The 15087-nt window shown below is 36.8% G+C and overlaps 1 protein-coding gene across 3 annotated transcripts in view; it reads left to right on the forward strand.

Annotated features, from left to right (window-relative positions):
* The window catches only part of LOC126299611 (uncharacterized), a 468671-nt gene that overhangs the window by 411867 nt on the left and 41717 nt on the right, over positions 1-15087 (forward strand). For all 3 annotated transcript variants that reach the window (XM_049991647.1, XM_049991646.1, XM_049991645.1), the window contains 3 exons: positions 3432-3630; positions 9515-9791; positions 12515-12708. In XM_049991647.1, the coding sequence (XP_049847604.1) occupies positions 3432-3630; positions 9515-9791; positions 12515-12708 (670 nt within the window). The remainder of the gene's footprint in view (positions 1-3431; positions 3631-9514; positions 9792-12514; positions 12709-15087) is intronic.

The following is a 15087-nucleotide window of genomic DNA, read 5'->3' on the forward strand; positions in this document are numbered from 1 at the left end:
AGTTAAGGTGGGATACAGTAATCATGAGGCTGTGTTGTTATCACTGGAATTATGTTCAGAGAAAATATCTCCCATTAAAATAACTGACTGCAGGGACTTCAGCAATGGCAATATAGCAAACTTTTGCAACATATTAAACCGAGAAACATGGGATGAAGTGTTCAATGAAACCGATGTAAATAGAATGTTTGATAACTTTCATGGCTCATGTAAGTACTATTTTGATATAGTCTTCCACTGAAGCAATGTAAATTAAAACCAACCAGAAACTAAAGTTGGATTACTGAGGGCATAAAAATCTCTTGTGCAAGGAAAAGATTTCTACATTCGTATAAAAAACAAAATAATATATCATTTGAAATGCAAAATTATATCAAAGAATACAGTAAGATATACCACAAAGTTATTAAAGAGGCAAAGAAAAGGGGAAATGATGAATATATCTGCAAATCAAAAAACAAAACATGAGCCGCATGGAACATCATCAGATCTGAAACACACACAAAACCAGTGGCAAAAAATATTAGCTTAAAGCTGGAAAACAAACAAGACAAGTATGTGATGCTACCTCTGTAGCTAATATCTTCAATGAGTACTTTGGCAAAGCTGCAAATGATCTTACTGAAGCAGCTTTCAGGATACTAATATGCACTTCATTGAGAACTGTAAACCTCCCATGGGGTCTATGTTTCTCAAGCAGGTCACACAGAGTGAGTTCATACTGGCAGTGAGCTCATTAAAGAAACTTTCATGTGGTTTTGATGAGATACCAAATTGTATTATAAACCAAACAAGATGTAATTCTTCAGGCTTTCCTGGTGATCTAATGACATCTTGAGTTGTCGGATGTTCTGCCGAATATCAGCGTCGTACTTGCACGATATTTCGGTAACGTAACTTGTTACCTTCATCAGGTGTGACCTGAGACTACTCCTCGAGTGGATCTGGTCCAGCATTTATGCCTGTGGCCTTCCCCCTTCACCAGGCACTCTCTCTGTATCATTTATTGACCTGTCCCATATCTGTACAAGATGTCACAGGACCAAAACTAAAACTAAATAAATAAAAACGCATTGAACGAACATGCAACAACGCCTAACTGGAGAATAACTAAACTGATGATTCTGGCAGAGTTAGTGAAGTCAACTGGCAAATAAGCTTTGACATTGGCAGGAATAGTTACAGAATTAATGATGACAGGACTGTTCGTTAGAACGAGGAAGGAGAAGAAATAGGAACTTCACACAAATTATGGAACAATATGACGATTTCAAATTTGTACAAAAATTTCGTACTACTACTTTTAGATCTTGTGCTTGAGAAACTGGAGCATATGAATTAAGTGTGAAACTATTTCCTAATGTCAAACTTTTTGTTTGTAGTAGGCTTAATAGACATTTGATATTGGTACTTTGTTAATTATATTCTTTCGTGTTATAAAAATGACCATTTGTGCAAAAACAGTCTCGTTTATTTGGTGTTTGTTACAATAGCTGCAGTATTAGAAAAGCCTATTTTGTTTTTATATAGCAAACAGTGACAAAACAGACGTAATCAGATCAGGAAACCACACCAATCTTGGACCCTATTTCTATTAACAGCTTATTCAGTATTAGACAACGACATTTCGATTTTTCATGTAGCAAAACGCTTACAAACTTTGATGAAGTAATAGTCTTTCACAGAAAGAAAAGCACACTATGTAAAGCTGTAGGAAGATTAGAGAAAAAAAATTCTATGCACTAAGGATTGAAGAAATCGATCATGTTTTGTCTGTACTGGTCACACAAAGCAGCAAGTTGTTGGCTAATATGAAATATAGAGTGCAAATTTTCTGAAGAGTTCTTTTTTTTAAAAAAATAAGAAAAAAAAAAAAAACAGGATGTGAAACCGGCTGACTAGAAGCAGGAGAGGCACCACAGGACATTTTAATTTCCACTGTCCTGAATATAGTTTGATGGCATCCATTACAAAATATGGACATTTCAATTCCACAGAGCAAAATACAGTGACGTGCGATAGAAGACTGCTGTGTGAAGAGGCATGGCATTGCACTTTGGCACACTAAAGACCAAATAACATGTCTTACATTTCCTTTAACACATATGTTTTATGCATCACACTTTTCAGAAAGATGTGCGCTACAAAATGAACGTAGTTTTAAAAATTCGATTTTTTAAAAATTTTTGACGTCCTTTCTCAAACGCTCAAGAAAGGGGTGGGGTGGGGGGTCACTATCTAGTATTGCCCCGGTTTGGAAATACTGTAGATCCTGGGCTGATGTGCAGAGCAGTCTGAGTTATAGTGGGGAAGTGGGTATTCTCCACGTGGCCCTTGTTTACATTTAGTGGTTTTGCTTTTTCCTCTTCGTTTACAGCTCTCACGTCAAATGAAAACAAAACAGTTTTCTATGGCCGGGAGCTATCAAGTGAATAAAAATTCATTCACATAATTATGGAAGGCTAAAATATGTTATTAGTTTCAGATTTTATTTTACTTCCATGTTTCTGACAGTCAAGCATTAATTACTTTGCAAAACAGTGAAGTTATTTTTGTCGGTTTGAAAAAAAATTTCTTTTATTAATCTTTTGCACTGAGGCAGTCAATATATTTGAAACGAAGTGTTTAATTCCACACTATTGGCTACTTTCAACTGTTAGCTGCATTTCAAGGGCACGTTTTCATCTTATAGCACGTATGGCATTATGCCATAATAAAGAGCCAAACATGAGATAACACAATACTGGTACTCCAAGAAAATTTACATCCTAAAATATACTGTCAGTTAACTGGGAGAAAGTATGTTTTCATCCGGGAGAAAGTGTATTTTTAACCGGGATATCTGCGAGAAATCCAGGAATTTTTCTTTCCTTGTCCGCGTATACACTATGTATATACATGGCAGCCATGTTTCTTGGAGGTGTTGTGATCCTCCTCCACAATGATAAAAAGAGTATGTGAATAAACAGTTGCTCACCACAGTGGAAATTAGAGAGCCTAATTCTGCTTTCCACTAGATTTATTAAACACTGATAATTAGGTTATCTCCGCCAGTGAAAGTTAAAATCTTGCCTTTTACCTTACTCTGCATAAACGCTGTTTATTGTCATGTGTTCCCAATTTGTTTCCATCCTGGTATACACATGAATGTAATACTATACACCTTCACCACTGTTTGATATAGAAAATAATAAAAAATTCAAAAGACTTCGTTTTGTAAAGGTTAACTTACGTGTCTTTCTATTGCTTTGTGATGTGTGTTTGCCTTCTCAACAACAATCAACGATATAGAAATTACAACTATGCTCAGTTATCATTAGGTTTTTCAATTTTTTCAGTAAATTACTATTATTTGCGAGCATTTTTCAGTTTGTTTTTAAAGTTACAGGTTTATTATTTCTGTCAAGGCTAAACTGCATCTGTGATTACAGGACTGGATGGTAGCACAACAGCTTTGGAAAGAGAAAAACTAATAAATGAATATAATTCGAATCCAAACATACACTTATTTCTGGTTTCCACAAGAGCTGGTTCCTTAGGTATCAACCTTGTTGGAGCCAATAGGGTTGTAGTGTTTGATGCATCGTGGAATCCATGTCACGACACACAGGCTGTTTGTCGTGTGTACAGGTCAGTATGACATTGGATTTTTACATTTGGTGTTGACATTTATTCTGTGCTGTATCTGTCGTACATTATCTTGTATTTGCTTGTGAAAAATGAATTCTGTCCAAAATGTTTGGATCCATTAAAGCAGTTCATTCAGTAATCCAGAAATATTGTACATGAAATGAAGGAAAGACAAATATTTTCTGAGTTCTCGGAACATTTGTGTACAGTACACATTTTTTATCTCAAAACCCTATAACAATGATTTTCTAGGCCAATTGCATGTGTTTGAACTTTTCCATTGAAGCTTGCATTTGAAGTTCCATGTTAGTATAAGGAAATGCTGTTTCCACACCAGCTGAATATACCCTTCACTTTGGGAAATTAGATCTTGTAGGATAATTTACATACAATAGGTCTGTTTGTTTTTGCAGTCATTTTAACTTGCTTTCACAGAAAGACAATGCAACAACACTGCAAAATGCTTCAGTTGCTTACACACGGAGTACCATGCACAGCTCCTCAACAAGTGGAGGCTGATTTACTGTATTTACCCAAGTTGAAGCTTCATTTGAACCTAAGCAGCACCCGAAAAAAAGGGACTTAAAATTCAAGGGGGGAAAAATTGTAAGCCACACTTCAAAATTGAAATAAAGTTGGTTCATTCTAACATATGATACAAATTGGATAGAACGGATGAAAATATGACTGCAGTAGTTGGGTTCAGGTTGTAAGTGTAGCAGTCCCACTTAAGCAAGGTTATTTTGTATATTAATTTACCTTTTCAAGCATTTAAAACCATATAACTTGGCTGCACATAATTTATAGTTGTAGAAGATTTAAAAATTTATACTAGAAGTCAGTTGCTGTGCTTCATTTCTGACTGTGTCACTATTCTGCATAAGAATAATACAAATACAAACATTACATGGTATGTATTTTCTTCCATGTTTGCTGTTGCCTCAACAAGTTATGTGGACAGGATTTAAATGAGGTAACAGATAACACAGAAGAATACATGGCATAATGTTTACATTCATATTATTCTTATGACAAAGAGAGTATGTGATTCACAGTTCATAGGAACCATCTCTTGTCACTATTAAGGAAACATCCAAGACATAGTGTCGGCCATATTGATGTAAATCATAAACACGGGGTTGCCAGTTGGCTTTTCATAGTAGATTTGTAGTGCAGGCTTCAAATGTATGACTAGCAACACTTGCAAAAAAAGAATAATAATAACTTAGAAATTAAAAGAGGAGATATAAAACAAAATGAAATCAGATTAATAATACAAATTTTACAAACTGTTTAAAATATCAATTAGATAATTTTGAATCACTGTGACCTGATTCCTTGTTGCTCAGTTCTTCATACACAGCATCATGCTCCATACCACGTAGTGCATTCAGTATTGAACATTTTTGAAATGCTTGTTGCACAATTCGATTTGGAACACACTTCCATGAATCATCAATCCATTGGCACACTTGCGACGAACTTGAGTGCTTAACGCATCCTGTAGGTATCAGTTGTCTGTCATTTTTCGAAAGCCAGTGACAATTATTGAACTGAATGGAAAAAAATAAATTAGTTATAAACTATGATGTGCACACACTTTATTCAACATGTAAGCATCACTACAGATGTTCGGATTTAAGTTATGAAATGTTTGATCATTGGCGAGGATGTGGCACAGATGAATGGTGTAACTTTGCATGACCTGCTGAAGTATTGGAACATCAGTGCTGCCAGTGACTTCCTGAGGCTATTTCCAGCTCAGCAATGTTTTGGGGCTGTTTGCTCTGCACCTTGTCTTTAATATAGTCCCACAAAAAGGAGTTACATGTGTTCAGATCCGGAGAATATGGCGGCCAATGCCAATAGCCTCTGGGTACCGCAGAGCCAGAATGCAGTCACCAAAGTGCTTCTCCAGGATGTCAAACACTCTCTTGCTTCAATGGAGTCAAGCTCCATCTTGCATGAACCACATCTTGTCAAAATCAGGATCATTTTGGATATTGGGGATGAAATAATCTTTCAAAACCATACATGTATCATTTGGTAGTCACCATGCCATCAAGGAATATAGCACCGACTGCACACTTCACAGAGACTTCTCGATCTCAAAATGTGTATTCTCAGTCCCGCACATGTGCCAGGTTTGTTTATTAATTAACCAATCCAAATGAAATTGAGCTTCATCGGTAAACCAAACCATACAGTACATACTAATTCCCATCATGCCCCATGGCAACTGCAGTTTGAATACCATAATACAAACCGTTCAGAAGTTATGATGCTTTTATTTCACATAGTTCAATAATTATTACCCTGTACATGCTTTTAAGCTTGTCCTTAAATGGTTTATTCAAACAGACGTCAAGCGGTCACAGAACTAATGTCATTTTGCCTGGAATTACTGCCGAGTCCATTTTTCTTTCTTATAATTTTCATTTTACCACAGGTGTTGTTGCCTGTGTATGCATGTAGCACAAGCAGACTGCGTAAGCATTGCACCAGGATGACAATTCCATACAAGCCTAATCCATTCCAGCTCCATGTCCTCTGAAAACCATCCACTTTCACTTGCTCGTAAAATTACATTTTTTGGAAACTTCTGATATTGTTAAAGTCTTTCACATGAAAACATGAATGGAAGTAATTTATGTCCATCTGCTGTGCAAGCGAGCATGATGGAAAACTACTGTTTTTCACCTCTTTATGTAAGAATGCTTACATCTTTCTTTCCTCTGGTAGCAGCCATATAATTCGATAACATGTCAGAATATATGTTCGTGGCTCAAGATGCCAGAGTTGGCAGTCGTGTGTATGGGGTGTGTTCGCTTGTGTTAATGAGTGGTGTGTGTTTTTCTTTTGCTGATGAAGGTTTTGTCTAAAAGCTTATGTGTAAATGTCTTTTAATTGTGCCTGCCTGCACGTGTCACCTGTGTGGTAAGTAGAGAACCTGTCTTTTTGTACATCATTGATGTTCCTATATGGGAGTTCGGTCAGCACTTTTTATCTGGCCAAAAAGGTATTGGTTTCCAGTGTGCCACCTGATTATGAAATGCTGAAATTCAACAAGTTTTTCTTTGCAATTTTTCAGCTTCTGTGAAATTTTTCAGCTTCTTTGCAACTTAAGTTCGCCCCCAAAGTGAAAAACCAGCGCACTTCATAAAAAGACCAATTTTAGACTTTTTTGCACTTTAGCAATTTCATTTACCCTAATATTTAAAATTTCAGTGTTCCCATGCAGACATTTCTGACACTGTTTCATAACGGAGTAATTTCAAATTACATCAGGAGCATGATATTGCCTCATTTTGGCCCACTAAATGCCTTACTGCTACTGCAACATTGAAATAATTGATCTCATCAATCCTGTGTCACAGACCTGTAGCACAATTAGAATTTTTTTCTGCAAAAGGAATAACTTCCTTCTTGAATTTGGCACTGTAATGATAGTGCTTCATTATGTTCACTGGCACCAGCATTTCAGAAAATTTGATGTAACAATACCAGAAATCAGAATAAGCCTCAGCATACACATTCGTGCATGAATCTTAATGTCTTACACATTGTGCTAAGAGTATTTGAAGGGCTGCTACATTCGAAGATTAGCAATACTGAATTTCTACTTCCTTCATTGGATGGTGTTTCAAAATTCAGTGGTCAAAACATGAAAAAAGAAATACCACTTCTACTGCCTCCCCTTCTGTTTACTAGCACAGAAGGTTCGGTGCCAGTATTTATCTTCGTGTCCGCAAAGTATGGCTGTGTAGTAGCGCTGCTTATATTCCATGGCGAAAGTTAGTTGTTGTTCCTAGCACCATTTTTCAAAATTTCTTTTTCCTCTGCATGCAATTCTAAGCTGCAGGCAGTTTTATGGATCCAAAAAACTGGAAAAAAAGTGTGGCTTAGATTGGAGTGTTTACGGTATTACAGTCATTCATAGTTTTTTGTCACTCAGCAGCCAGTGCTTGGCAATGTGCTTGATGTAAGCAACCTAAATTTTTCCATGAGATTAATATTGTTTGTATTGTTGAGACAGACCTCAAATTTGAATGGAGTTACCATTAATGGTTCTTTATTAATCTTGATGTTTTGACATTTTGGTAATTATGTTGGAACATGGTAGGGTTGCCAGACCATTTGTGACCTAATAATACAAATGTGCCTGTACATCAAACTTTTGTGTCATTAAGTAGTAGATGTTACTTAAACACAGCCCTCTTTTCATTGTTACTAGAAACATTAAAATTTAAATAATAAGTATCACACCAAAGATAAATCTTTTAGACAGTGGGACAGAAACCAAAGAAAAGTCTATTGAAATGTTTCATGCTAACATAGGTGACATAGGCAAACATTTAAAGATGGACACACACACACACACACACACACACACACACACACACACACACACACTAGCTAATTCTTCAAAGCAAGAGAAAATAAATGACTAAACGAAAGTTGTGAGATGCTGTGATGTATGCCTGGACAGTCATTGCTTGCTAATGGTGAGACCCATTTGTTTCACTCTCCATTATACTGTTTATAACTGTGAGACATTTCAAACATATTAATGGTCTAGTTACAGAAACAGTTGAAGAATTTTTGTACTTAAGACAATTAGATGTGAGTATGGGCACTTAAAGAAATAAGCAGTAATTTTACATTACTTTGAGTTCATTTTGGGAAATGTGGTGCTGTATATGGAAGTAAATTCCCAGTATGTTACACAGTCAGTACTAACATATGAAAGAGAAACATGACAGCAAATACTTTAACTATTCAGAAATTGAGGATTTTTCAACAAGTATTGGGTGGATGCATTTTGGGCATGACAAAGAGGGACAGAAAAGCAGACAAATGGATAGGGGAAAAGAAAGGAGTTGAGGAAGCAATAATGACTGTTATGAAATGGAAGGGAAAATGAGCTGGACATACAGTGAGATGAAATGATGGGAGATGGACTAAAGAGATTCTGTGTTGGATTACTCATGGTGAGAAAAGACGTAGAGGAGGACCTAATGAAACATGGGCTGACAGTGTAAAGGAGAAACCAGTGCAAAATTGGATGGAAGATGGTCATGTATGGATAAGTATAGAATAGGCTGGTATCCAGCATTGAATGATAAATGACTACTGCTGGTGCTGATAATCATTATTTCATAATGTAGAGTACAAAACCTTGATGTTCATAGAACGTCAAACATTAATAAGAGGGTAAAAAGGAAGAAAGGAAACAAACAACTGAGAACTGTCTCAAGAAATCATGTCTCGTACATTTTTATAGTACATAACAAATATGAAGATGAGCAAGGTGGTGCAATGATGAGCCCATGTGACTCATATTTAGGAGAGTGGGGTTCAGATTCCCATGTGGCCATTCTGATGATTTAGGTTTTCCGTTAGTTCCCAAAACTTATGAAGACAAAATGATAGAATTGGTCCTTTGAAAAGGGCATGGCCAATTTCCTTCCCCATCTTTCCTTTCTGGACTCACATGCAGTCACTAATGATTTTGTCATCTGTGGTGGGTTAAATCATAATCTTCCTCCTTTTCTCTAAGTATCAAAGGCTCTGTCTGGAAGTTCAGTACTGGATTCTTCTGAAGAAAATATTTTTGCATTTCTCTATTCAACATATTTGTTTGGTAAAGTTGCAACTTTAAAGTTTATTTTATGGACCATTCCTTAGACTAAATAATAAAAACATCTGATTTGTTTTTGGTCAGAAAATTCATGTCTGTAGTATTTCAGTACCCCAAGGGTATGTAAAAATGTGACAAATCATGATACAGAGGATTAATGGGAGAATTTTAGTGTTCGATATTTCAGTTGTTTGGTGCACAGTAAATGTGGTTATGTCCACTGTATATAAATTTCTGTTCCAGATATGGGCAAAAGAAGCCATGTTTTGTTTATCGTCTTGTTATGGATAACTGTCTTGAGAAAAAAATATACGATCGCCAGATAAACAAACAAGGTATGGCAGATCGTGTAGTTGATGAATGTAATCCTGATGCCCATTTATCAATTAAAGAAGTGACTAACTTGTGCTGGGACAATGAACAAGATGGAGATGTAAAAGATTTTAGCAAAGAGAAAGACAAATATATTGATGTAGTGATGCAAAAAATTTTGGACAAACATAGCAACGTACTGTCGAAGGTAAGTTACGCTTTAATTGCAGTTGCATTTCTAGCTTTATTGGGGCCTCACTTAAATACCTTTCTTAATTTGTATTTTATAGATACTTTTGGTGCCAAAAAGATTAATGCATGTACTGGGAGGTCTGTACAGAAAAGTGTATTGGATGAAAATGAGATATATCTTTAATGATAATGTGTTAATTTTGCTGTAACTAACCTATTGACTTGAGCCCTCAGTAGACTCTACCATTCCCCTTTGAGTGTTGGTGTATTTTACTTCAGATTTGATATAATGATGTACAGGGTAGTCAGAAACAGTCTGAAAAGCTTGTAAGGGTGTTGCAGGGTAGGTTGTGCTAATAAATAATTGTTAAGAAAAAAATTCATACATTGTACTTTTTCCAAGTTAATTAGCATTCAAGTTAGCTGCTCAGACTGATGACACCGACTCTGGCAGGCTACTAAAATTTGCATGCCCAACAAACAAGTTCTTTGTTCGGTTTCCTAAAACTTAATGAGAGAGCAATACAGCAATCGGACATGGGATGGTAGTAAGGATTGAACTCAAGCCAAAGGCTGAGCTGTCTCGTTTGCTATCATCTACGCTATGAAAAAACTGACACTAATTGTGTCTGGCAGGCCATCTGAATATGCATGCACAATGGCCTGATTGGCTAACTTCAAGTGGTGCAACATATTGAATTATTTTCTCAACAATTTTTTTTTTTTTTCAGCACTACCTACCCCCAACACCCATACAAGCTTTTCAGACTGGTACTGACCACCCTGTATATTCTGGTAGTGTGCACGTATTTTCTGTGCTCTGTTCTGAGGCATTACATACAATTCAATGCAATGCAATGCAATGCACAGGCGAATGACAAATTCCTGGCAACACAACACCATGCAGGATACAATGACTCAAATGGGTTGTAACTGGCAAGCCACTGAACATCAGCTTTCATTCATAACTAGAAAAAAGAGGATTTTCAGATCGATATTTATGTGTACTGTTTTTCTTGTTGTGATGTAAGGAACATGTCCTCAAAGTTTGTAAATGTATATTTGAAACATCCTGTATAGCATGGCTGTTTTCATTCATGGCCTCCCTTTTATAGGTTAGGGAATGTAGATGACTGGACTGTGGTAGGAAGTGGTGGGTAGCTGTGTGGGACAGGTCTCTCACCATTGCGAACCACAAAAGAATGACCCATAGGTTGCAGGGTTGGAAGCTAAACAGGTTTAGGAATAGACAATGATATTCTGTAGGTCGGTTGGATGGTGGAACACTACTTTGAGACTGTGGGCAGGATTTTGCGTAGGATATGTCTCATCTCAGGGCGTGATGAAAGGTAGTCAAAGACCAGGTGAAGGATGTGGTTGAACTTTACAAGCCCAGGGTGATAATGGGTGATCAGAGGAGTGTTGGTCGATTGCTGGTTAATGGGCTTACTGGTGTCAGAGGAGAAGGTGGCACGGGAGATCGATTTATGGATGAGCTGGATGGGATACTGCCTGTTAGTAAAACCTCTGGTAAGGTTATTGGTGTAGTTCAACAACTCCTGATTTCTACTGCAGATGCCATGTCCATGGGTGGTGAGACTGTGAGAGTGTTTTTGACATGGAACTGGTGACAGCTGTCAAAGTAGAGGTGGTGTTTGTGGTGGGTGTGGTTGACGGGAACAGCAGTATTTATGGAGCCATTTCAGAGGTAGTGTCTGATATCTGGGAAGATGGCTCGTTGAGATGAGAAAAGGACCAGGTGAAGCAAATTTGGAAATAGGTGTTGAGGTTGTCAGGAAAGAGCAGAGGTTGTCCTTGTCACGAGTCTTTGTCAGGAAAGTGTCCTCAATAATAAATCATAGAAAGCAATAGCTCTGCCAGATTTACAAACTGGAAAGATTATGTGATAACAGTTACAATGTGTTTTAGAGTTTATGGAACATCCAGACCATCAATGAACAGGGTGATAGAAACCTAAAACAAAATTTTATGACATTCCTGATGACATTGTTGAGGATCATAGTACTCAGCCAAAACTAGTCTTCAAGACCAAATATGAATATGAGACCTAGTTTTTTAAAGCATTTGGTGAAGTTTTACAGATCAGCTGTCTCAAAAGTAATGCCCAAATGTTGGCCAAATTTGTATCTATCTTACTAGTTGCCTGCTTGTGTATACTGTAGATAATGTGCACAGTAAGTCACTGTAACTTGAATGAGGGAGTACATATGGTGAAATGTGATTTCATCCATAGTATCTGTAGACTAAATTAAAGATTGTTGACATCATGCCTCTTACAGGTGAACAATTTATGTGAAGGGCAGGCTTGTTCTCTCATTTCTCTTCATATACAAATATTTAAAAAATGCAGTTTGGTGGCAAAATTCACTGCTCTTAAATCAGCTGATGATGGCTTAATGGTAGAGAGTTGCATCCAGTCATGAAATGTCTCGCCAACTATCACATACTGAGACGTGCAGAAAACAAGATGTTAAACCCATTCACTGTTGCAGTTAATACACAAAATGAAGATGGGGACTGTCTTAATTATATGAAAGATAAATGTAGGCCAAAACTATTGGAATTATCTCTAGGAGAATATAATGGAGAACCAGTGGATTTGTAATGTAGTTTCAATCTCCCTTACATTCAGTAAAATGAGAAATTATGGGAATACAAGCAACAAAGTAAAACTTTAGACTAAACAATTACAACAATTGTTACCTCTTCTCATTATAGGAGCCTTTCCAGCATGAATCACTGTTGGTTGATCGAAAGGAGAAGAAACTTTCCCAGGCTGAAAAGCGATTGGCAAAGCGAAGCTATGAATTAGAAAAACAGGCCAACATAAATTATAGCAGACCTCAGTACTCATATTACCAGGGATCTGGTGGTAGCAGCTCAACAAATTTACAAACAGGTCTTCAAATAAGGTATTGTATCTGTTGCTAACATTTATTATTATTATTATTATTATTATTATTATTATTATTATTATTTATTATATAGCTGTCACAAAGGTGTGACCGAGCGAGGTGGCACAGTGGTTAGCACACTGGACTCACATTCGGGAGGACGACGGTTCAATCCCGTCTCCAGCCATCCTGATTTAGGTTTTCCGTGATTTCCCTAAATCATTTCAGGCAAATGCCGGGATGGTTCCCTTGAAAGGGCACGGCCGATTTCCTTCCCAATCCTTCCCTACCCCGAGCCTGCTGCGTTCCGTCTCTAATGACCTCGTTGTCGACGGGACGTTAAACACTAACCACCACCACCACCACAAAGGTGTGCAGTTTGTAATATTTACTTTTTCTTGTTTATTACTCTCTGTGCACAGTGTGCATTGGTGTTTTATGATCCCTGAATCACATCATATTACAGCTTCCAAATGAAGCAGTTCACATATTATACATGGAAGTACATTTGTATGTGTGTTTTGATTGTCAGTGTCTTGTAATTTGAAGATATTTGTTTCGTATATGTTTCTGCCCATAGAATAGGTAGCAAATGTTTTTTTGACTGTTATTGCTGCATGTGCACGTCTTCCGTGGAATTATTTACTGTAATAAATTTGTGTCATCATGTTAAAAATGGCTGCCTCTCAATACGTGTTATCTGGTCCCTTTCCTTGTCCCTAAAATGAAATTTTCCTAATTTCCCATGTGAAAACTGTCCCATTAATACATCCTTCAGTTCCCAAATCTTCCTGACCTCAATTTCCAGTAATATGTCCCCTCTGTATCCCTTTCTCGCACTGATTGCCTGGCTAGGCCACACAGTTGTTGTTGTTGTTGTGTGTGTGTGTGTGTGTGTGTGTGTGTGTGTGTGTGTGTGTGTGTGTGTGTGTGTGTGCACGTTCAAACACATGGTTTAATATGTTATTTAGAAAAATACATTGAACTTTTTTTACTTATGTTCTATATTTGTTAATTGCTGTGTACAGTGTTTGTGATGTGTACATTGATAATGGTGTCTTTGTTTCAAGTGTCCATTATTATTTTGAGAGTGTTATTGGTCAAACTACATGCAGTAACAACAGTTACACAATTCTCTGATTTTGTAGGTCATGAAAGACCCTACCATTTTTGTTCACATAGACTCTAGGTGGAAATCGGCTGATCACTTAAATTGTATTTTTCTTGTACTTATGAATCACTAATTCTTTTGGCGTTTTATCCAAATTCTTCCAATCTGCTACAAATGGAATGTGTTATTTTCTTTCTCTCATTTTCATGATCTTTTGCTCTGCCCTTTCTCTAGTGTACTTCTGTAGCTCAAGAGTTTCTTTAAAATGAGGAAGCTTCTGTGTTTCAAGAATACTAGAGATGGTCTGTCCTCTGTATTGTATTTTTAAACTTATCTCACATTAAAGAAGAAGAAGAAGTTATGGGATATCTGCCTTTATGCCTGGATATATCCACTAGAATCAAAAATTACATGAATCGTGAGGTGAAACGTATTATTGACATTGACATGGATCTCATTTCAATCCTTCCACATGTAGCATATGCAATCACTGAATTAATTGAATTACTATGCTCCTGCTGGTGGCTGAGAACCATTCTGTGAGACACATTCCTAGTCTAGTTAATGCTGTTGGTTCAGTGAGTGAAGAACAGGATACAGGAATGAGCATAATACAGTAAAACCATTTTTAATGAATCTCTGTGGATCCAAATTTTTTTCCATGAACAGGGGCCTTCCTTAAATGGAAAGTATGTGGAAAGAGTGACCCAGAAACAAAATTCAAGCATGTTTAGATGATACAAGGGTTATTTAATTACAAAATTACCAATATCCTGTGCTACAAATTTAAATGCAGTAAATATATAATTTCTACTCTTCTTACAGAACAAGTTCTTAATTATTTTTTTAATTTTAATTTTTTTTTAAATAGAAACTCAAGACGCCTTGTTTGTTTTGTCGTTCCAGTGCTATAGTGAGAGAAGTTATCACTCCATTTGTTTGATGTAAGGTAGACTTAATTCATCTTCATTAGAAGAGGAAAACAAGTTCCTGATGGTATCAATTCCTAAACAAGTTTCTAATGGTGTCAATTTCCTGCACCTCTGTGCAATGGCCACCTTTTCTTCTTCTTCTTCTTCTTCTTCTTCTTCTTCTTCTTCCTCCTTTTTAGCCATTGTGACCAGCAGCTTCTACTACATTCTTACTTCACAAGCATTCCACATATTTCACTTTCACCACTTTCAGCTGTGGAAGTCATGATGTCATCCTAACTGCAAACAAAGTCCTAAATGTCACATTTGCAGAAATGTAGGTAATCCTACTCCATTATTCCTCTGGAACAACAT

Source organism: Schistocerca gregaria, chromosome X, assembly GCF_023897955.1.
Source record: "Schistocerca gregaria isolate iqSchGreg1 chromosome X, iqSchGreg1.2, whole genome shotgun sequence".
Lineage (NCBI taxonomy): Eukaryota > Metazoa > Arthropoda > Insecta > Orthoptera > Acrididae > Schistocerca > Schistocerca gregaria.